This window comes from Chelonia mydas, chromosome 6, assembly GCF_015237465.2.
Source record: "Chelonia mydas isolate rCheMyd1 chromosome 6, rCheMyd1.pri.v2, whole genome shotgun sequence".
Classification (NCBI taxonomy): domain Eukaryota; kingdom Metazoa; phylum Chordata; order Testudines; family Cheloniidae; genus Chelonia; species Chelonia mydas.
The window spans coordinates 60921960-60943905 of record NC_051246.2 but is presented as its reverse complement, the minus strand read 5'-3'; the positions used below and the strand labels follow the sequence as shown (position 1 = coordinate 60943905).

General features: G+C 49.8%; 1 protein-coding gene across 8 annotated transcripts in view; it reads left to right on the top strand.

Annotated features, from left to right (window-relative positions):
- Positions 1 to 18348, top strand: part of AMBRA1 (autophagy and beclin 1 regulator 1) — a 194580-nt gene extending 176232 nt beyond the window's left edge. For all 8 annotated transcript variants that reach the window (XM_043548143.1, XM_043548146.1, XM_037900178.2 and 5 more), the window contains 3 exons: positions 858 to 950; positions 2817 to 3010; positions 16640 to 18348. In XM_043548143.1, the coding sequence (XP_043404078.1) occupies positions 858 to 950; positions 2817 to 3010; positions 16640 to 17130 (778 nt within the window). In that variant the 3' untranslated portion in view covers positions 17131 to 18348. The remainder of the gene's footprint in view (positions 1 to 857; positions 951 to 2816; positions 3011 to 16639) is intronic.
- The last annotated feature ends 3598 nt before the right edge of the window (positions 18349 to 21946 follow it).

Sequence of the window (21946 nt, the reverse complement as noted above, 5' to 3'; positions counted from 1 at the left end):
CCTGCCAGTGCCAATGAGACGTTTGCACCGAGATTTATGAGTAGAAGGAAAGACCCTTGTATAGTAACTAGTTGTTTAGTATTGAGTAATTGTTAGCATTGCCCAGTGCGGTAAAATGCTGCCAGACACCTTTTAGACAAGTGCTTTTTCTGCCCTTTGTGTATTTGGCCACTTGGATGTATAGTTACCTGACATACAAACACAATTGGTAAATGCACGTGCAGCTGCGTGCCTGCCTCACTTGGAAATCTGGCCTGTGGCGTGGTCTTTCAGAGCTAACATGCCACTGAAATAAAGGGGGCAGTTCACTGCTCTCTGGCTCAGGACACATGGATGCTGCAGCTGAAGGTGTACATGCACTAGCTTAGGTCGAGCTAGTGCACTAAAAGTAGCAGTGTAGGCTTGGCAGCACAGGCGGAGGGCTAGCCCTCTGAATATTTATGTAGGGTCTCTGATAGGACTGTATGCAGACAGCTAGCCCATGTCTAGACTACTATTTTTAGTGCACTTGCTCAATCAAAATTAGTGCGTGAACATCCACCTGAGCTGGAAATTACACCTTCTGCTCAGAGTGCAGAGATACTAGAAGACAGCACTCCATGACTGGGAAACTGTGCAGCAATAAGCCTTAGAAATGTTCAATTAAATTGGGCAGGATCTGAGCCTGTCCTGGGGGCCCACTGAACACCACCTCTGCATCAGGAGTAGACACCCTTATTGCAAACGGTTATGCCTGCTCAGCCAAGCTGGGTGGGCAGATTAGACAAGTGCTGAGTATTGTTGTGCAGTGTAGCCAGTAGGGGGCTTGTGTGGAAAATTTTCTCCCCTTCTAATGTTTTCCCCCTATGGCATTTCAGGGCCTTAAACTCTGGAGTTGAGTACTACTGGGACCAGCTGAATGAAACTGTCTTCACTGTGCATTCCAGCAACCGGAGCACCGAGCGGCCTGGGTGAGTCTTGTGGGAGGGTTAGAGGCAGCTAATCAGAGTGCTCCCTGTCTTGGTGCTTCCTTTTGGGGTTACTACAGCTGACAGTGCTGCATGCCCATACTTTTCCTCCTGTCTCCCATCCTACTGGCATCGTTAGGTACACAACTTCTCTCTTGGCACTGCCCAGCCAACGCCAGCTGGCACACCATTAGCAGTAATATTTGGTGCCCAGAGGGGCAGACCACGATACTGAAGTACATCTATCGCCTATGGCCCCTCCTGCCATCAGCACCCTTAAGCAAACCGCTGGGGAGCCATGTGTGGCTCACAGTATGAAGAGTGCTGTGTAAAGTAAATGGCACTGGACAAGATACCCAGAGAATAATGGGTCAGCTACAGGCAAAGACAAATCCACTAAACAGCTCCAGTGACCAGGAATCGAAGGATAGTGCTAATGACTTTAATCCCTGAATTCCTGGTCACAGGACAGTTGTTCCTTTGTAACAAATTCTAAAAGCAGAGCTAGATTTCCCCCAAAATCCCAAAGGGTATTTCATAGGCAGCCAGGATCAATGGGGAATCCCAGTCCCCTCTGTCCAGTGATGTCCTAAACGTGGGAATGGGGCCCCCTCTAGCTTCCTGCCCCAGTGAGGGGCACTCCCTCCCCAGGCTATCCATCTGATACCTGAACTCCAGAATCCCAAGGAAATTGGAGCTCAGAGTGTGGTTCTGTCCAGGCTCCCACTGTCCCTCCCCCACACAGTCCTAAATTCCCAGTCAGACTGCAGGGTGGGAGACGAGAGATGCTGTCCCTTTTCTGTAGTGTGTCGTCCTCTCCAGCTAGGTGGAGCTCTTTCCCCTCCTTAGTCATCAAGATCTCTCTCCTTGTGTCTTAGTCTTGCAGGAGTGTGATGTGCTGGGGAGCAGCAGCATGGTGGGAAAATCCAGACTTCCCCTTTCTCTCACCATCTGGTGTGGACACCAGAGGCAGGAGGACAGCTTTGAGAAACCTCTGATTCCTGTTGGAGGGCTGGGGAGCTGGGTGGGTTCAGAACGTCAGAAGATTACAGAGCATTAAACAGAAGAATAGGAGCCATGTGATGAGGTGATCTCTTGCAGCCCCTTCAGCACTTGCAGGACAGGCAGTCAGAGGCCAGTTCAGGGAAGAGTCCCTTTTCACTGCAAGCACTCCCACCTGGGGAGCTCCTACATATCAACTGCTTTTTTCTGAAAATAAAATAAGCCTCATGTCCAGTCCTCCTGGAATTTGCATTGGAGAGAGGAGAATTGGCTGGCCCAGGCAGCACAGGCTGAAGCATGTGCCAGAGGGGAGCTAGTGTGTGATGCTGACAAACCAAGAGGATAAGGCCGGGGAAGTGATGCAGATCATACACTCAGGAGCAGAAACCCTGCTTTGCCAAATTGCTCTGGAACCCAGACCCATCTCCTGAGCCAGAGAAGCGTTCCACAAATGTATGTTCCTGAGCTGCTTATTGTAATTCCTGCTCAATCTAGTAGCTCCGAAGGCCTAAAGTTTGTTTTATAGACTTGGTGGCATTGCTGGTATGTTCATGCCTCTCAAATAGCCATGCAGCCTATGGGGAGGTAACACTGGGTAAAGGACCCTCTGACAAGGCCCCAGTGTGATTTAAACATCAAGCAGAAAGTCCTGTGAGCAGCAAACCAAGGAGGGAAATGGCATTCATAGCATGATAGAAGTGTCATTCCTTACTGCCTGCAAAGCAGTTAGATTAGACTACGAGATGCCTGGTTGGGATGGAGAGAAGAGAGTGAGCTGGATGCTGTTGTGTTCCTAAGGTCATGGGAGCTGTCAGACCCCCCCATTGCTCCTGATTTTTTTGTCTGTCTGTCTGTCTCTCTCTTCAGAACAAGCAGAGCCACATGGAGGACAGACAGAGACATGGGCCTAATGAATGCCATAGGTCTGCAGCCCAGGAACCCCACCACCTCGGTAACATCACAGGGTACCCAGACCCTGGCTCCTCTGCTGCAGAATGCAGAGACTCAGACAGAGAGGGAGGTACAGGAGCCAGGTGCTGCTACCTCAGGAACCGGAGAAGGTAGGAGCTTGGGTAGTATCCTCTCTTTGACAGAGCTACCTTGTGTTTGCCAGCTGAGTGGCAGGGAGCTCATACACACAGGATTCTGGTGACCCATGAATCCCTTGTGATGTCGATATTCCAACATCTGTCTGCAAAGAGGCATCTCCAGCCTCTGAGTTATCCTCTGCAGTGAGGCCTTTCTGAGGTGGAACCCCAAGATCCAGGCCCTGATGGTTACCAGGTTCTCGTTTCCATTGGGGGTTACTCTACCTAGTTGGGCATAGCATTTTCCCTCCTGGCCCTCGCTTGTCAGCTCTGTGCAATAGCAATGGCCTCTGCTTCAAAGTTCAGAAAGAAGCTTTCTCTAGAACATTGTTCCTGGTAAATAAGCTCCTCATGGTGCTGCTTCTGCAGGCATCTCCCTGCTCCCTTCCCAGAATGGGAGACTGGGCAGTGCTAAGATTTTTCACTCTTCCCTCCCCTGCCAGTCTAGCTAGGCTCCCTCTTACCCCAGTCTTCAAAAGCTGATTATACTTTCTGATGTTGTCCTGTTGCCAGGGCCAGATACTGCAAACCCTCTTCTGCCATTGTATAATCACAGCTCCAAGAGTGGGCTTGTGTATCTGCCTTGGTTTGGGTTGCACAGAGGCTGTGGTTGCATTAACTCCGCTGTGAGAGCCCCGATGAACTGCTCAAGAACATCTCTGCCACGTCCCAGATAAGGAGGGGATGTGTTGGAGTGTGCAACAAAGCCAGGGATGGAAGCTTCCAAGGTGCAGTTCCCCCATGATGAAGAACATGCCTCAGAGCTCTTCCAAGTACCTCTAGTGTCAGGGCCACCTTACCTGTTCCCAGCTTGTAGCTTGGGGACTTAGACTTGAGTCTAGCTCCTATAAGGAAAGTGGCAGTGTGATTCAGAGGAGATGATTCTGAGTGCATTTAGGTTCATGATGAAGTCTGGGCTATGGGAACAGGCTCTGTGAACTATGACTCTGCTTGTTCTGAAGCTGAGCTAACTGCCTGTTCTGTGGCCTGTGCCCCTCCACTGTTCCTGCTACTGTAGCCAGCAGTCAGGGTGTGAGATACAGATTTGCACTACTCTGGTCCTGACATTTCAGTTCAGAATCAATTAAGTGGGAAATGCCCTCCTGATCTGAGAGTAGCTTCCAGGCGACCTGTCTCAGTGGGATCAGAATTAACCTCTTGGGAGGCTTAGTGCAGTTGAGGGCATGTGAACCATGCTGGAAGCTACACGGGCTGGGCAAATGCCAAACTCATGGGGAGGATAATTCTGTTCCCTTCTCTGTACCTGGCATGGTGCCTGAGAAAAAAGCGAGAGGAGGGAAAACTATTGATACATAGAAAAGTGAAGGTTGGTGGGTGGTGCAGGCCGTGGGACCCTGAGCACCTCAACACAGCTACTGGGGATATGTGGCTGGTTTAGGTGTCCCCTATCCTCGTTTCTCCATGAGACCAGTGCATTTCTCCAACCCTCCTCTCCCTTGCTACTGTTCCAGCTGAGGGCTTGATTTTGTTTCCATTCTTAAAAAAGCTTTTCAGTCTTCAGACACAGGGACTGGTTTGTGACAGCCCCTAACCGGTCTGGGAAGAGATTCTCTTCACTAAAGCCTTGGGCACTAGAGACTGGACATACTGGAGAAGTCAGACATGCTAAGCTGGCTCAGTGGGGAGCACTGGGAAAAAGTGGTGAGTGCAGGAGAGAGCTCACCATAGAAATATCTCTCTGTGCCTGGAAGAGGAGGCAGTTGAAGAGGATGGTTCTGGGAGTCGCATCCTCTCACCAGCAGTTCAGGTTGTCTATTTGCAGGTCCCTGTCAGGTGGGCAGGTTGATTATAAGAGTCCAGTTAAAAATTCTCACATGCCTTCATGTACACGAGCACCCGGGGCAGGCACAGTTCGTCAGTAAACCTGAAATAATGGCTGTGCTGAGAACCTGAGCCTGTGAAATGAGAGCCTGAGCCTCTCCTCTTGTTCATGTGGCAGCCCCACCTTGCAATGCCAGCTCTCAGGGTGCCACAAATCTGGCACTTTGAGAAGAGAGGAGAGCGTGACAAATGCCCCCTGCTGTCCCCTTTGCCTCTTGCGGGCTGGCAGCGTGGCCTCATGGGCTTTATTGCTGGCTCTGCCACTGGCTCACTGTGGGCAAATCACTTCACCTGCAAAATGAACTAACTCCCCTACCTGCCAAGGGGGTTCTGAGGGAATAAATTCATTGTTTATAGTCGGGAAGGAGGCACTAGAGATGGGCAGAGTATTATTATTCTGCAGTGGATCTTATTGATTCATTGCTTCTGCCCATCAGCAGATGCTTACCAAGGCCCAAGAGCAGCTCAGAACATAGGAGCTCCTTAACTATAAGCCAATCAGAGCAAATGGCCCCAAAAAGCTGACATTCAGTGGCAGAGTACTATTGCAAGGAGGCCTATTCCTTTCCCGAGCACTGATGGCCCAGCCTCCTCTGATGTAAGAAGGATGGTTTGGATAAACTGGCACCCTTGGCTCCTCTGTGACTGGCACCCCAATCAGTTAGCATTGTTCTGGGGTGCGATCCAGACCAGTGTCACTGCCTGCCCTGTAACCCTGAGTGCCTCTCAGTGTCTGCTGCTATAGCTGTCTTGACTGGGGGCTTCCAGCCAGCATACACGCATGCTCGGAACATCTGTGTGTTAAGCAGCCCTGGGTCAGTGCTCTGATTCCAGCAGCCTCTGTGTTACACCTCTGACACACTCTGGCATCCACCAGCCTTCGTTACACATAGCAAGATGACCCCAACATCCCGGTCCCAGATTTTCCCCAAATCCTGTGCTCCGTGTATCCAGCCCTCTCCTGAGAGGTTTTAAAAGATTTGTTTGTTTCTTTGAAGATACAATACCCAGCAGCTTGCCACATTAACTGAAGTTAACATTGACTTTAAGTCAAACACAGCACTGGGTTGGTTTAAATTTAAAAGTAAAACAAGTTTATTAACAAAGGGGATAGGATTTGGAAATGGTTACAAGCAAACAAAAGTGAAAAATGCTTTCTAGAGACTAAGACTTGAACAAAGGCTGTAGCTTGTTTTGTTAAGGTAAGATTCTTTCACACTGCCTTCCCCCATGATGGCTGACCAACTCCTCTGGTCAGCATCTCCCACAAAGTCCGAAGTGTTGAGTCCCTCTGTCGTCTTAGGTGAAAGATCACTTGGGGTTCTTTGCCCCGCTCTTTATGGTGCAGTAAACCTTTGAAATGGATTCTTCTGAAGATTACCCCTCTTCCGCCCCCCCACCCCCCCCCAGAGTAAAGTTCATTCAAGCTGAAAGGAAGGTGATAAAGAATTTTCATGCTGGTTTCTTTCCCTGCAGGTGTTTGCTAAAAATGCAGATTGATCTGTTCCTGCAATTTCCTCCCCCTGCCATGATGCTGAGTAGTTATCTCCTCCCCTTGTTGGCTTGATGATCCTGTTTACCTTCTGTATAAACTGCAGTGTTATTGTCTCTTAATGTACCTTGGAAGTACCTTCAAGGTGGCAGTACCTTTGTTTAGGGTGAGGTAATGTTAGCCCTGCCTGGCACACACTGTTTGTAATTTTGAATTTGTCCTCCGTACATATCCGCAATAATACTAATGATCGGTATGATACTCACTTTGTGTTGATATCTTACATGATATCTTACATGATAACCTTTTGGATAGAGGTTATGACATTAGTGAGTTGGAGTAGATTCACCTTATCAGGCCAGCTGAAACTCACTACCAGATACCAGTGAGCCCCTTTCCTTCTGGCACTGGGGTGATGTTAGGTTCACAAGGTTTGGATAGATTGGGTCCTTTGGCTCCTCTGAGTCTGGCACCCCAGCCAATTAGCCTGCACAATTACAGCATCACTGGCCTGCTCCTTCCAAGAACAAGTTAGCACTTTGCTCTAACATAGCCTGAGCCACGTGGTAACCTTTGGAGTGTGCTCAGTGATTGTGTGAAATCAGCTGTTTTGTTGGTAACATTCCTTCCTTGATTTTACTTGTACTGTCCATGATTTCAAACAGTCTGTTTGTCCACAGTAACATTGCTAGGTTGTTTGTAGCCTCCTTTGGCAGCAGATTCAGAAGTAGGTAGTGCTGTGTTTTCTCTGAGCGGAAGCATCTTACACTTTAGGGCTGCATCTGTGCTGAAGATCCTGTGGTTGCTGTAGCACTGTCATAGCTCCATTTGTGCTGGAAATATTGGAAGCACTGGTGTAGGGTGGCGGCCAGTTTTATCCCACTGTATCATCTAACCCTGCCCAGAACAGGGTCAGGCTGTCATCAGCCAGTCCACCTTAATGCTCCCACTGCGTCTGGCACTAACGGAGCTGCACGTTGCACGGGGCTGTTTAGATGTCTTAATGCCTTTTTGATGGCTTTCTTGTTTTCTGCATCTGCCAAAATCTTCAACCATTCTGAGTTTCTGATGCCATTTTAAAAGGGAAACAGCGTTGTCTAATGGTAAGATCACAGGGCTAGAAACCAGGAACTCCTAAACGTGAATCCCAGTGCTGCCACTACCTCAGTATGTGACCTTGAGTATGTTGTTTAATCTGTCTGTAAAATGGGGATAAACTTCCCTATAGTACCTCCCAGAGTGGGTTGTGAGAATTAATTTGTGTTTTGTATTGAGCTCTGAAGATGTAAAACACTATATAAGGGCTTAGTATTATTATGGGAAGAACTCAGCAGGATGGATGAAACAGATGTGAGTCTGGGCAGCACCAAGGAAAATGTTTAGTGACCAGCTTCATAATGAGAGAGAGAAAAAGCAAGTGTACATTGCAGCTCCTTTGGAAACAAAGGAGTGGCTTTCTGGACCACCTGCTGTCCCCTCTCCTGTGTGGGGAATTCCATGTCATGGTGCTCTCCCAGATATATACTTTCTGTGGAAAGAAATATGCAATGTAGCATCAGAAATCTAATTAAGTTTTCTCTCTGTGTAAATACAGTCTCCTTCTCTCCCTGCTAAGCTCTGCAGACGCTTTGCCTTTCTGATGGTCTTTGTGCTTGCTTCAGAAGAATGAATGTACAGGGAGTGAATTTATTAGAAGCAAATCCCTCTAGTGCACATGTTGCCTTTTCCGTTAGTTAATCACTGCCTTGTGAACTGTGTCCCCTGTGAAGCATGCATAAGCCAGAGAGACCCAAGTTTGGGTGAAAGGCTGTGAGAAAGGCACTAAGAAATATTTGAAAGATGCTTTGACTCCTGAAAAATGTGTCTGTCTCCTGCTTCCTTTTAAGTTAACAGATGTAAGAGTAATTCCGATTGGGCTCTAACACGGAGTCTTTGTTAAACATTGGTATTTACTTGGCTCAGTTTCCCTGCAAATGGAGAGATGCAGTGGGGAGGGTCTTGCTTGCCTAATGGCCAAATTAAATCTCATTAGAAACAAGGAGGACCTCCCAACACACCGACCTTTAGGAAACGTGATTGCTAATCCAGACCATGTCAGAAATGACATGAGTTTGATGCGTTCCATCTTAGTCCCTAATTGACATTTGTACACATCACTGAATCAACACAATTTGGCCGAACTGGCAGTGTTTATCAGGAGAAGCCCAGGACTGGGATATTAAAGGAGAGGTGCTACGGGTTGAGCTTGAGAAGCGTTGGCAGAGCTGAGTGAGTGGAGCTTGTGCAACAGCCTGCCTGCCCTTAACAGTATATATATATCTGTCCCTCTCTTTTCTGATCGCTACATTAACGTTAAACAAAACAAACCCCTGATGGGACTCTGGAGAGTGGTGTTTATCATCCCAACTCCCAGCAGCTGCCTGTGTTTGGGGGGTTGTAATACAGACACTTCAATACCCATTGAGCAGATAAGTGCAGTATGAGCTCATAGTATCCTAAAAATGAGAAGATCTGTTATCAGTAGGTCACCTTGTCCCTCTTGGGAGACCAGGGCAGGATGACTATGCTCATGCATGGGCAGCTTCTGGTCTCTCTGATTTGATTGTAATCCGTCCAGCCTGTTTTACAGCCTAGTACAAATAGCTATATGACCTGGGCCCTTAGAGGTGTTGTTTCTAAAAATAAAGCCTGGAAGTTGCACTGGGCTAGTATATGCTGAGCCTCACAAGCTGCAAATAGCCAAGTGACGTTGCATATGCCTGAAACATTCCAGCAGGACCCTGGATCCTGGAGTAAGTGAAGCATCCTGTAAAGACCTCAGCAGTGCTTGCAGAGAGCACACACATCTAAGGCCATGTCTAGCACTGGGGCTATGTCACTGTAGTACCATAGTCAGATGTGGTGTTGTGAATTCAGTCACTGTTTGTAAGAGATCCTCTGATGAAAAGGGCTAGCTAGAGAGGGTAGATTGTTTGAGTGGCATATACCATCGAATCCTTTGTGGTTCCCTGTCCATTTCCCTTCCTTCCAAGAGGTCAAACCGTGGATGAGAAATGGTGGTGGTATGCTCAGATCTTCCCACCAAATAAATTCCACCCTTGTGTCTCATTTTGGCTATTCACTGCTGAGTAGTTTGTGCTAATGATCAAAAGAACTGTGCCTGCTCCTGGAGCTCCGTGACCTTAGTTACCCTTCAGTGGAGCTTGAATGTGGCCATGGGCCCTGATAGAGTCAATTAATAGATTCTAAGACAAGACAGGACCATTGTGATCATCTGGTCTGACCTCCTGTATAGCACTGGCCACAGAACTTCCCAAAATATTTCCTAGAGTAGAGCTTTTCGAAAACCTTCCAATATTGATTTAAATCCTTGGGCTTGTGGAAAGCTAAGTAGCAGTATCCTGTATGGTACCAAAATGAGACGTCCCTCACAATAGATTGTGCAGAACTGTGACCTTCCTGTTCCTTTCTTACGTGAGATGTCGACATTGGAATTATTCTTGATCTAAGTTAAAGGGGCTCTGAGCTATTGTTCCATGTTCTCAGCAGACTCATTTAATAGACATCTGTCCATCATTTACATTTGGCTCCCATTGTTGAGGCTCACAACCATAACAGCTAAAGACTGACTTCCTTTTAAAAAGGAGAGTTGAGATTTTGGAGAACAAAATAACACCTGAAGGGAGGTGCCAGTATGCCATACTGCCACAAATCAGCCCAATCCAAGCCCTGCTGCCCATTGGATCCCTGCTAATCATGTGTTATGTTGTCATCCCTGCACCCAGGAATATAAACGTCACACCCTTTGTATGTCCTGTGGAAAGTGCTAGCTATATAATTCCTGCCTGCTGTCTCTCGGCTCTACTGGAGTCATTATACATTCCCAATTTGTAGTCTTGCTACTCCAAACAAAATTCTCCTCTTCCTAGAGCAGCCTGGCAGAGGACATCTGAGTTGGTTTCCAACCACTGGGGAGGATGATTCTGCCATACTCACTAATATGGTATTGGGGCCAGCTGCACAGACTGGAATCCCCTACTCTTTGGGATAAGTATCTATAAGCTCTGCCTATGGCTTTGCATTTGTTTTGGAATAGGAATAGGAATCTTTTGGACGCTTGGGAAGTTCCTTACAATTTAGATGCTATGGGCAGCTCTGTTTAATGTTTGCATTCCTTGAAGGAGTCCCAGCCTGCTGGGTTTGGGCTATTTGCTGGGCTCAGTGATCCTGTTCTGTGCCTGACGGAGTGGAGCTGGTTTATCCCTATCCCAGGTGAATGGCAAAGCAGTTCAGGTGTTTCAAGGTCAGTTTCTGCTGCAAGATGAATTCTGACATTGGAGCAACCCAGGTGGAAGATGAGCAGCTGTTCCTTCTTTGTGTGATACGTCCACATTCACATTCCACTCAGTACCCTCACTTGCGGAGCTGGCTGCCTGCTAATCTGAATTCTCTGCCTCTGGTGTGATGTGGGGTCTTTGCTGCTTTCCTGGCCCACAAAGAATTGCCATTGTCTCCTGGACTAGACCATTTTGCTGCAATGTGAACATTAACTAAAGCCATCTGCTATGCCAGTTGTCCCGGTATTCTGAGGAGAGCTGTTAGAAAACAGCACCATGTTCCACAAGGAAGGGCTTGGGATCATGCAGACATTTTTCTCAGGAGATGCTTAGCGCTGTGGAAAATTCACCAGCACTCAAGAAAGGGGTGCCATGGGGACAATGTACCCAAGACCTAGTGCAGCAGAGACCGTTTCAGAAAGACTCACCTTTGGGGAGTCACAGGATCATGTCCCATCCAGAAACAAAAGGGAGTATGTTACTTGTGCGTGTCATACTAGTATCCGTGAGAAATCTGCATTCTGCTGAGCTGGCTGACTCAGCCCTCCTAAGAAAGGCAATGTAGGGGCCAGCTGCGGGACCCAGACCTCCAGACCGCCCTCTGAGCAGTGCGCGTGAAGGCCCTTGCAGGGTCCAGGAGGTCTCAATGCATTTGTTGAGCTTTAAAGGTGAGGAGAGAGCGAACAGCCTCTTAATGGAAAAGTGGATTGACCTGTCACTTAGCTCGTTCCTCTTATACTAGCTCTCTGCTCACACTGAGCACCAGCCAAAACCCCAGTGGAGCCTGAAAGAGATGTAAGATGTAATGAGACGCCCAATCGCCAGCCCAGCTTTCCCTCCCTGCTGTCCTGATCTTACCCAACTGATGGGACAGACTGTGTGAGACACTCTCTGCTGCCTCTTAGCTGAGGCAATTGCTATACATTTGAGAGGAGGGAGAAAGAAAAGTAACAAGCTGGACCAAGGAAAGTGCAAGATGCGCTGCTCTGCTGTATGTGGTAAGGGACTGGAGTGACCAAGCCAGTGGGTGCAGCAATGATATTGCAGGCCAGTCCCCACTGGCCTTTTTTTAGAAGCTCTAGCACTCATTTCTCTGCACTTTCGGGTTTCTTAATAGGATCGCTCCTGATGTGATAAATTGCTGAGCAGCAGGGCCTGCTGTTGAGGAATCAGCCCTTGTTCTCTGAGCAGGCAACTGCCTCAAACCCCGGAATTCCACTCCAGCCGTAGCTTAGTGAAGCACGTGATCTGAATTAACGGGAGGGGGGGAGTTAAAGGTGGTATGGCAGGATCTGCCCGAAGGCTGCTTGCAGGGAGTGCTCATATTCAGCACTTGCTATTAACGTCTGAGCGTGTCAGAGGCAGGAGTACCAGCTGACATAGGTGCCGACTCCATGGGTGCTCCAGCTCCGGAGCACCCATGGGGGAAAAAAAGTGCTCAGCGCTCATTGGTGGGCGCCACTGATCAGCTGCGCCCCCTTCCTCCCCGGCACCTCCTGCCCACCAGAAGATGATCAGCAGAAAAGGGAGGAGTTGAGCCAGGAAGAAGCAAAGTATGGTGGGGTGGGGGCCTTGGGGAAAGGGGTAGGGTGGGGGCAGGGCCTGGGGCAAAGCACGGGTCGAGCACCCCCAGGGCAATCAGAAAGTTGGTGCCTGTGCCAGCTGACAATCCTGGCTGACTTGTAGCCCCAGGGCATGCATGGGGGGGGCAGAATACCAGGTATTTATAGCCTCTAACGTTAGGAACTGGTTTGCATGCCCCTAACCAATACTCTGGATTTCTAATGCTTTATATTTCCAGCATTGCCGGATACTTAGTAACAAAGGACTGTTATTCATGTGTGGTCTGAATTGTGATCAGTATGCTCCTGATATTCTTACCAAAGCCATTCAGTCTCTGTCTAGCAGTGGATGAGATGCTGACCGAAGCTATATCTCTAAAAGGTGGGAGTGTTGCCGAGAGACGGGGGGAAATGTCTGGAGGAACTTGCTTGCTCAGTGAATGTCCTCCCTTTACCGTTTGCCCCAGGCAGCTAGGTAGATGCTGTGAGAATGGCCACCAAGAGCTGAACATAGAATTTTATGTCTTGGTGGTGGTTAGAAGAAACTTTCTTCACTTGGGATTTAATCTCTCTTGAAGATACCCTCTGTACTGTGGTGACCTGCACCCATGCAATCTCGGCTCGATTAGTGCAATGCACTTTACATGTGGCTGCCCTTGAAAAGCAGTTGTAGACAGCAGCATGACTGCTGTGAGGGTTAGACTTGTGAGCTGCACTCTGCTTTGGCTGCTGCTGGTCCCAAGAGTATGCACTGTGATCAGTCATTAGGTAGAATATCCTCCCAGCCTGCAGCAGCTGAGGGTCCATGTCTGCTGCCCTATATAGGGTCCTGTCAGGATGAAAGGAAGTACCTTCTCTCCTGAGGGCCTGCATCTTTGCCTTACATACACTAGTGCTCCATGTACCCTCTTAGGAGGCAGTTTTGTGTTTTCATTGCCTCTTTAGTAATGGAGGGGCTGGTTTATTGGGGGCTCCTTATAATAATTGTTCTGGGATCTTGGTCACTGGGCCAGACTGGTGCTAAAAGTCTCATTTTCAGTTGGGCTGATGTTTAGCTTCCAGGAGCCTTTGGCCACAACACCTCAGAAGTAAAAACGTATAATTCAACGAAAATAAACTCTGCCCCAGAATGTTCTGCCCTTTTCAAGCACCTCTGCTTCCCATGGTCCTGGAGAGCATTCCCTACACCAGTGGTTTTCAATCTGTGGTTCGCGGACCCCTGTGGGGGTCCCCAGACTATGTCTAAGGGGTCCTCGAAAGGTTGTCATTGCCATAGAACAATGGTTTTCAGCCTGTGGTCAGTGGACCCCTGGGGATCTGCAGACTGTCTAAGATTTCCAAAGGGGTCTGTACCTCTATTCAAAATCTTTTAGGGGTCTGCAAATGAAAAAAGGTTGAAAATCATTGCCCTACACAGATGCACTAGGCCCATCCAGACCAATCCATGGGATTTCAGAACTTCACCATCCATGCTCCCAAAATTCACACAGCCATGCTGCAGCAGTAAGATATGGGTCCCCCACAACCTGCCCTGGGGCTCTCCTGGTTTTCACTTGCCTCCAGAAAGGAAGAATTCAGAGCTGCTAACCACCTGATTCAGCTTTGCCCACAACCTTGTATTTCATTTCTGTGGCTAGCGTGCTCCTGTATGGTTCCTGTCCGTGTGTGTGTGTCTCACTTCTCCGGTCATTCCCCAGTGAAATGCAGGAAGAGAGGTTAATTCCTAGCTGAAATAACCAGCATCTCTGCCTGTGAGGCTGGGATTCCATTGTAAGGTTCTTTCTGGTGACATTCTGCCCAGCAAGCTCAAGCCTCAGCATTGTTCTCACCTCTATCTCTCCCACATTGATGTGGTCTCTAATTCCTGCCCTTCTTCCTTCGCAGCATCTTCAAAATCACTTCCTCATCTCTGTCCCCATGGCTAGAACCCTTGTTGGGTCCCTGATTCTTGTGGTTGCCTCCTCTCTGGCCTCCCAGATGTTCCCTGGAATGCTGCCACAAAAATTCTCTTCCCTGCTGCTGCTCTTACCACATCTGGCCCTGCTAGTCCAAACACTAGTTCCCATCAGTCATATATCATACGCAGGCTCCTCCTCCTTCTCTTCATAGCCCTGCACAGCCTGTCTGCCTCTCTGCGCTTGATTCCTCCTCACCCAGACTTCCCTTATTGTCATCCTCACACTCGATCAGCTCTGCGCCTTACTCTGTGCAGCCACCTATCTGCGTCCTCCACCCTCTCCTCTACAAACCAGACCTTCCTCCTCAGAGTAATGTCAGTAAATTACAGCATCCATCCCTCCAAAGTGAAACTGCCAAACCAAGCCGCAGGCGCTCAGCCTGCCCATCCAGTCCTGCTTGTTGCTGCATCCCATCCCCCACTGCTTTAGTCTGTGTATTGCCTAGTTAGTGTAAGCTCTATCAGGCAGGGATCTGGTAATTGTTTCTGTCTATGAAGTGCCCAGCTCTTCATGTTGGTGCCATGAATAGTAAAATCTGGCAAGCTGTATGAGTGTAACAGGGTTTAAAAAAAGAAACGCCACCGCTCTGATCAAAATAGTTACAATGGTACAAAAATTGTGTGTGGACCAGGATAAATCTCTCTTGGCTCCCTCATTGTAGCAATGTTATCCAGGCCACTGCCAGGAGCAGGGCCAATTTTGCCCTCTAGTTCAGTGTTTTGTTGGTTTTTAAATACCCGCCCCCCCCAACCCCCCCCCCCCCTACACACACACTCCCTATTGTCTTGCTCATATTTGTATTCTTTCCCCTGGTGCCAGAGAAGCTGGCTCCTTTCTCCTCTGTTCTAATCAGTCCAGAGCTGGGAGTGAGATTTATCTCTTTAATAAGAATCAGGAAGGCTACTGCATCCCTCTGCGGAATGATTCTGACCCATTCCAGTGACTCAGAACCTTTCCCTGCACAGTCTGGATGAGGTTTACTGCTAATGGAGTGAGAGGATCAGGGGCCAGACCTGTCTGCACTGGTGACTACTTTTTCTTCTTGCTAGGCTTTATTTCTTGTAGGATTTTTTTCTCCATAGAGCATATGCTTAGACTCTTGAGTCTTCTCCGCTGTGGTGATGTGCGGGCACAGATCTTGCTTTGTGATTGCTCTGTGCACACAGCAATGGATCGCTATCCATTCCAACCCTGGCCTCTCCCTCTGATTGGAGGGGGCTGGGGGACCCCATCTGGAAGATTCTTGGTGGGGTAAGGGAGGAAGAGCACTGGAGGTGAGTTCTTAGCCCCTCTCGCCACTTGGCAAAGCATTTGGTTTATTGCAGTGCGTGCTGAGCTGTGCTCTTCCCCTCGGGGTCCTGGGGACTCACTGACCTTTCTCAGAGCTAAACTCTCTGTCTCTGTGACCTTTTCACTCGACACCTGCATGGCTTGATAAGAGCTTCCCCCCAGACTCTGCTGTGTGTCTCAGGGATGCTGTTTCTCTTTCCTAGAGCCTGCGGGAGCCCAGGGTGGGTGTGAACATGTGGTAGAGAAGGGCCTCCAGGACTCTTTGCCAGCCCGCTCTGGGACGGGTCTTGTTGCCTCTCTTTCATTGGGAAACACTCCTGTGCTGCAGCTCGTGCAGAATGTAGCCGCGCGAGGGGGAGGCTGTGCTGTGCTTAGCAGCTTGTTGCCCACCAGACGTGCTGCACAGTCTGTCTTTTGGTCTCCATGGCCTTAGAGGGGGCAGGGTCTGCCCGGGGGCCGGTCTGCTGGCCTGGGACCTATTGCAGCCTGTGAGCTCATGGCTGGTGCACTGACCCTCAGGAAACAGGGCCTGCCACTATCTATTTTCTAGATTAGGTGGAGCACAATAGGGGAGTTTGACTCACAGTGCTCTGGGGGTGGGGGGGGTGACTGCTCCCCTCCCTGGTGTAGTGGGGAAGAGGAGTAGCATGTGCAGGGTGTGGGTTATTGAGGATGTAGATACCATGGACACACCTACCCGTGACTGTTTGAGGAGCTTTACCTCAAGTGTCCCACCCTTAGGGCCCTTTAGAGAGGGCAGCGTTACCCATCCCTGATGCTGGCTGGCAGGGATTGTTCAGTCCTCTGTCCTATGGGCTGGTGGCTTTGGGGGCCTGTGGCTTGGGCAGATGTTCTTCTCTGCGGGATGGTGTGGTCTCAGAGTTGAATTTCTCTTGTTTGGCACTTGAATAAAAGTTAAAACTCCAGGGTCTGTCTGGCGCAAACCCTGCACATCTGCAGAGGAGCTGGTGTGCCTTGTCGCTGACCTGTCCTAGTCCATGTGCACCATGCTGCATCTGACCATTCTGCTTCCTCCATTCTAGTTGGCCAGCATGGTTTTCTTTGTCCCATAGTTCTTGTGTTTTGTGCACTCAAGCCACTTCTTATGTTCTCTCCTCCAGGTGAAGGTCCAGAATATGGAGCCAGTGGGGACGATGCCCTCAGCAGGATCCAAAGGCTGATGGCTGAGGGTGGCATGACTGCTGTGGTCCAGCGGGAGCAGAGCACCACTATGGCATCCATGGGCGGCTTTGGCAACAACATTATTGTGAGTCACCGGATTCACCGCAGCTCTCAGACTGGTGTGGAATCTGTGGGAGCTGATGGTGCCTTGATGCAGCAGTCCACCTCGCGTGAGCTGGCAGCCGAGCTGGAGGGACGGATCCTTTCAGAGTCTATGCAGCTGGCAGAGCATGGCCAGAGCCCGCAGACAGCTCCTGGCAGGAGTGAAGGACAAGGAGCCGATGGACTGGATCTGCCAGAGCAGTCCCAGTCCTCTATGGACACTGAGGGACCAATTGAATACAGTGACCTAGCCAATAATAACCATCTTCCCGACAATACCAACTACTATAGTAACGACAGCACCAGTGGGGAGTCGCGGAACAGGTAGAGATGAATTGTGTCTTGGTGCTACCCTTGTACTGCTAAGCAGAGACCTGTACCTCACAGCTGATCAGGAGCTGGAAGAGTGGGGGTATTGTGGCTCTGATAGGATGATGGTAATTGAGGGGGCACCTGTATCTATGCGGAGGGGGCAGAAATGGAAGGGAGGCCATCAAATCTATAGGGACCCCAGGAGGAAGAAGCTTTATTTGGTCTTTGCTTCCGGCACCCATGTTGCTGCAGTTTCTATGAGAACATTAACGATCCCTAACAATGCTCATCTGAGCCTTGTGTAAATTTCCCAGCTGACTGGGAATCCCTGGGCTTAGCCCTAACCCTGCAGTGCTCTAAATGTTACTGTTTGTCAAATGAGTGTTTCCCCCTGCTTGCCACCAGCCCCAAGGATTGAGCAGAAGAACGAATATCAGGGAAGGGACCTGCAGTGTCCTCCAGAGACAAGCAACCCTATTGGGCATATCCTGGATTTGATGCCCCAGCTCTGCCGGTAGAGTGGAGGAGTCTTCCAGGCCACAGTCCCACTCCATGGCATGGCCCTAGTGCCCCTTGGGAAGGGAGGGGGAGGGTAGAGCATTTTGGAGACTAGAGAGAACGTCATTCCTATCCAGTCTGTGGTCTTCCCAGGGGCAGAGCTGGAGTAAAAAGAGCCAGGCTTAAGCTTCACTATCCTTTATATACCCAGGAGCCTCTCAGAAGTGAGGACCTTTTCTTTGAGTGTCAGTTTAGCACCGAGCTGCTCTCGATGGGGAGAGAGAATGGGGGCAAATGCAGGGTGTGGGAGTGAGGTGGGCGTGGCTCCCCCTGTAAGGATGCAGTTAGCACAAGGATACTCCAATATCTTCACACCACCAGCTGTGCCAATATTAACATGAATGAGCCATCTTGGCAAAGTCTGCCAGTATCATGGCACCATTGGCTGGCTGCATTTCCCTTGAGGCGAGGAGGGGGTGATTTTCCAGCTCCAGGTCAGGGCATGAGGTATGGGTCTGTGACGTAAGGTGTTGCATGTGAAATCTTGACCTTGTACATGTAGTTTCTAGTGGAGAAATCAAGGCTCTGATATTTTGTTTTTAGTCTAAAATGTGATTTTCCTTTTCGTTTGTAACTCTCCATCCCAGCAAGCTTGTGGCGGGAGGGTAGGGGGAGAGTCTGAGTGCTAACGAGGGAAACACCAAAGATCAACGTCATTAAAATATGACAAACCCTTCTCTGGCCTGCTGTCTTCTCTTGTGTGCTGGGGGAGTGTGTGTTTGCATGCTTGGCCTGCCATAGCCCCCTCAGCCAGGGAGCTCCAGGTGCTTCATAAACATTAACCTCTCATTCCCTCACCCCCCCACAAGGGGCAGGGGGTAGAATCACCTCTGTGTTAGAGAGACGTGGGATCACACAACGACGAGTCGCTGGCAGAGCTGGGAATAGAGCTCAGGAGTCCTGCTTCCAAATGCCTTGCTCTAACCATTGCACGGCTGGGTACATTCCTCTCTGGTTTTCCCCTCGCTCTCCCCTTCACCTCCTAAGGCAAGGGGAAAGTAGCTGATTCCCACTATATTCCGCTAAAAGAATAGGGACACAGCTGTCTACTCCAAGAGAGCCAGGAAATGTCCTTCCTGTCCGGTCCCCTACCCCAAAAGAGCCAAAAGACATCTGACTGCCTGCTTCCTGGAGAGGGGAGGAGAGGTGGCCAGGGGCCTGTTTCAGAGATGGGACTGTGCTCTTAAGCCCATGGGGGCTAGGCGTGATAACCACCCTGGTGGGATGTGCACTTCCCCCACTGTGTCTGAGTTATGGTCACCCAGCACCTGCCTGGCCCATCCCAATGAATAAGGCCATCATTAAGCAGCACTCAAGCTCTGTCAGAAGAGTCTGTTAAAGAACATTAAGCAAATCTTCCGTTAAATCACAGCCTGGAAATGAACCTTAAATCAAATCTGCCACTGCGAGGCCTCATCGCAGGGTGTTAATGAGGCTCTAAAACCTGCCCTGTGTCAGTAGCATCTCTGAGCTGACAGGGCCTGATAATGGGATTCCCTTCTGTGGAGATGATGGTTTCACACACCCTGCCCCTGCGTCTGTGCAGGCTCCATGGGCATGTATTGATGCCCTGAGCCAGAGGGGCTATATTCCTGCAATGCCAGAGTCTGCACTAGATATTCCCAGTTCTTGTGGGCCCGATTACTGCTCCCCTTGGAAATAAAAAGGAGCAGAGCCTGCAGAAAGGTTCCAGTGCACCAGACTGGCCTCTCCCCACCCTTCTCCATGTCTGCCTCCCAGAAGAGCCTCTGGGCACATTCTTGCTAGATGAAAGCCTTACAGAGTGTTTACATCCTTCCCTACAGCCCATGGCCAGACAGACTTGGGGGAGAGCCTCATCGGGCCAGGGAAATGGTCACTTGGGATACCCTTTTTTCAGTGGTGCCTGGTTCGTGAGGGCCCGATTTGTTCATATACCCTGCAGCAGTTGAGCCAGGCCCTTGTGCTGCAGCTGTGAACGGACATGAAGCATCTTAGCCAGCTATTCTGGGTGTGCTTCCTCAACCCTCACATTAAGGTCCTGCTTCTGCTGAAGTTGGTGGGGAGAACTCCGGTGGGAACAGGAGCAAGCCCTAATGTCTCAGATCACTCACTCTCCTGTATGGAAGTAGATCTTCATTCGGAGAAGGCTCAAGTGAAGCCTACCTAGAGGTGCCAAGGCCTGAGGTGCCCAGCAGCTATAGGAGGTCAGGCCCATCAAGAAGGCTCTTCTCCACTTCCCTCTCAAGTCTGCTTGGCAAATACACTCTGTGCAGAGGCTGAGATCACAGTTGCAGTGGATTTATTTACAAATGCTTGGAGAGAAGGTGGTGGGGAAGATGGACAAACCAATTCTCCAGGCCGCAGCTTACTGAGTCCTCGCTTACTCTCCTTCAGAAGCTTTGCTGGGAACAGAAGTCAGGCTGCTGTTGGGAAACTGGGTTCTAGGGTTGAAAGCCTGGCAGGTGCTCTTTGGTGCAAGAAGTTAGGGGGCTTGAGCCTGCAGTCATCAGCAGTTTACTGTAGCTGCTGCCGGCAGAGAATCTGCACAACTCAACAGCCCACCCCTTAGAATAGGCCCAGAGCCCCTGATGGAGCAGAGCAAGGGGAGGATGATCTGGGTTGCCAGGGGGAGCTCAGCACTCAGGAGGGAAACGATGAGTAGAATCACTCCTGCTCAGGTGCTTTCCCTCCAGCTCCCTGGCCCTTGGCACAGACAGCCACCCCTGCCCCAGTCCCTGCAGATGTACTGTTTCGCCCACACCCCCAATCCCTTAGGACGGGTGCTAGCTCTCTCCAGGATGTCAGTCAGGGAAGAGAGGGCTAACAGCTTTCCCCTCACATTAAGCTTTGAACAGAGGCTGTGTCAGCAAGTCCTGTGCTCTCAAGGCTGGGGACTCCAGCGAATCTCAGGGCAGCTATGGCTGCTGTTCCCACTCCATCCCTTATGCTTGCACTGATCTAGGGCAGTGAGGATCTTAGCCTATGGGAAAGAGTGAGAGCCTCCTTTCCTTGAGTGAGTTACAAGTGAGCTCCAGAAAGCCTTGGAAACATATGCTGCCGGGGACAATCCTACACAGAGGGTGATGTGGATATGAAGATGGATTAGATGAGACCTATTAGGGTTTTTCCATCTCTTAATACCATCATGGCAGAGCTATTCTTCTGGCGAGGGCCTGCAGCCAGTGCTAGGGCTGGCTCCCTTCACTGCTGCACCAGCCTTGCTTCTCTGGCAGTTTTAAGAAGGGCACCTCTCGCAAAGACCCTGCTCTGAAAGGAGAAAACACCCCAGTCTGGAGCAAACACCCTTCCAGGAGTGAGGGCGAGGCAGCCCCTCATACCCGCTACCCCAGCATGTCAACAAGAGCTGCCGTAGGAAGAAGCTGTGCCGTGGCCACACGCCCTTCCCTGGCCCCGTTCAGAAGGGGAAATGGGAGCGTCTGTTTCTTGGGAACAAGAAAGAAGCTGAGAATCCAAGGCTTTTCTTGGCTCTCTAACCCATCAGACGCCTTTAAATGAGCTAACAGAAGTGTGGAGAAACCTGGTGGATAGAATTTATGTAACTTTCAAAAGGCTTTTGATAAAGTCCCTCACAAGAGGCTGTTAAGGAAACAGTCACCTCTGGGGTGAGAGGTAAAGTTCTCTTGTAGATTAAAACTTTCTGAGATAGGAAGCAGCGTTAGGACTAAATGGCCAATTCTCAGCAGGGAAAGAGGTTAATAGTGGGTTGGCCCAAGGATCAGCACAAGGCCCCATGTTCTATAAATGCCTTAATGAGTTGGAAAAGGAGGGGGAAGAGCAAGGGGGCAAAATTTGCTGAAGATGCAACATTATTTAGGTCAGTCAAGAGGAGGGAAGGAACCAGCAAAGTTAGGTCATTGGGAGAACAATGGCAGGTGCAATTCACTGGGGAGGAGTGCTAGGTGCTGGCTGTTGGAAGGTCAGCTTGAAATTAATCAGACACACTGATAGGACTCAACCAGTGCTAACCTATGAGGCTGCTACAGCAGTGGGTGTGTTCGAGAGAGGGAGGAATAAGCTCAAGGCACCACTGGGGACCAGTCCCTACTGACAATCAGCAGCTCAGGCCAGGATTCCCAGCTGGTTTTTGCTGGAGCCCCTGGGCTGGATGAGCAGATGAGTGACCTGACAGCTGCCTTGTCTCTTCTTTTTTTCCATTTTCTGTTCTTTTCCTACAGGTCTTTATGTATTTTTTCCTCCACTCGCCCCAAGGCTACAAGCTGCTGGGGTGGGGGTGTCTGGTGCCGTACCCCCCCCCGACCCGTGCTCAGCTG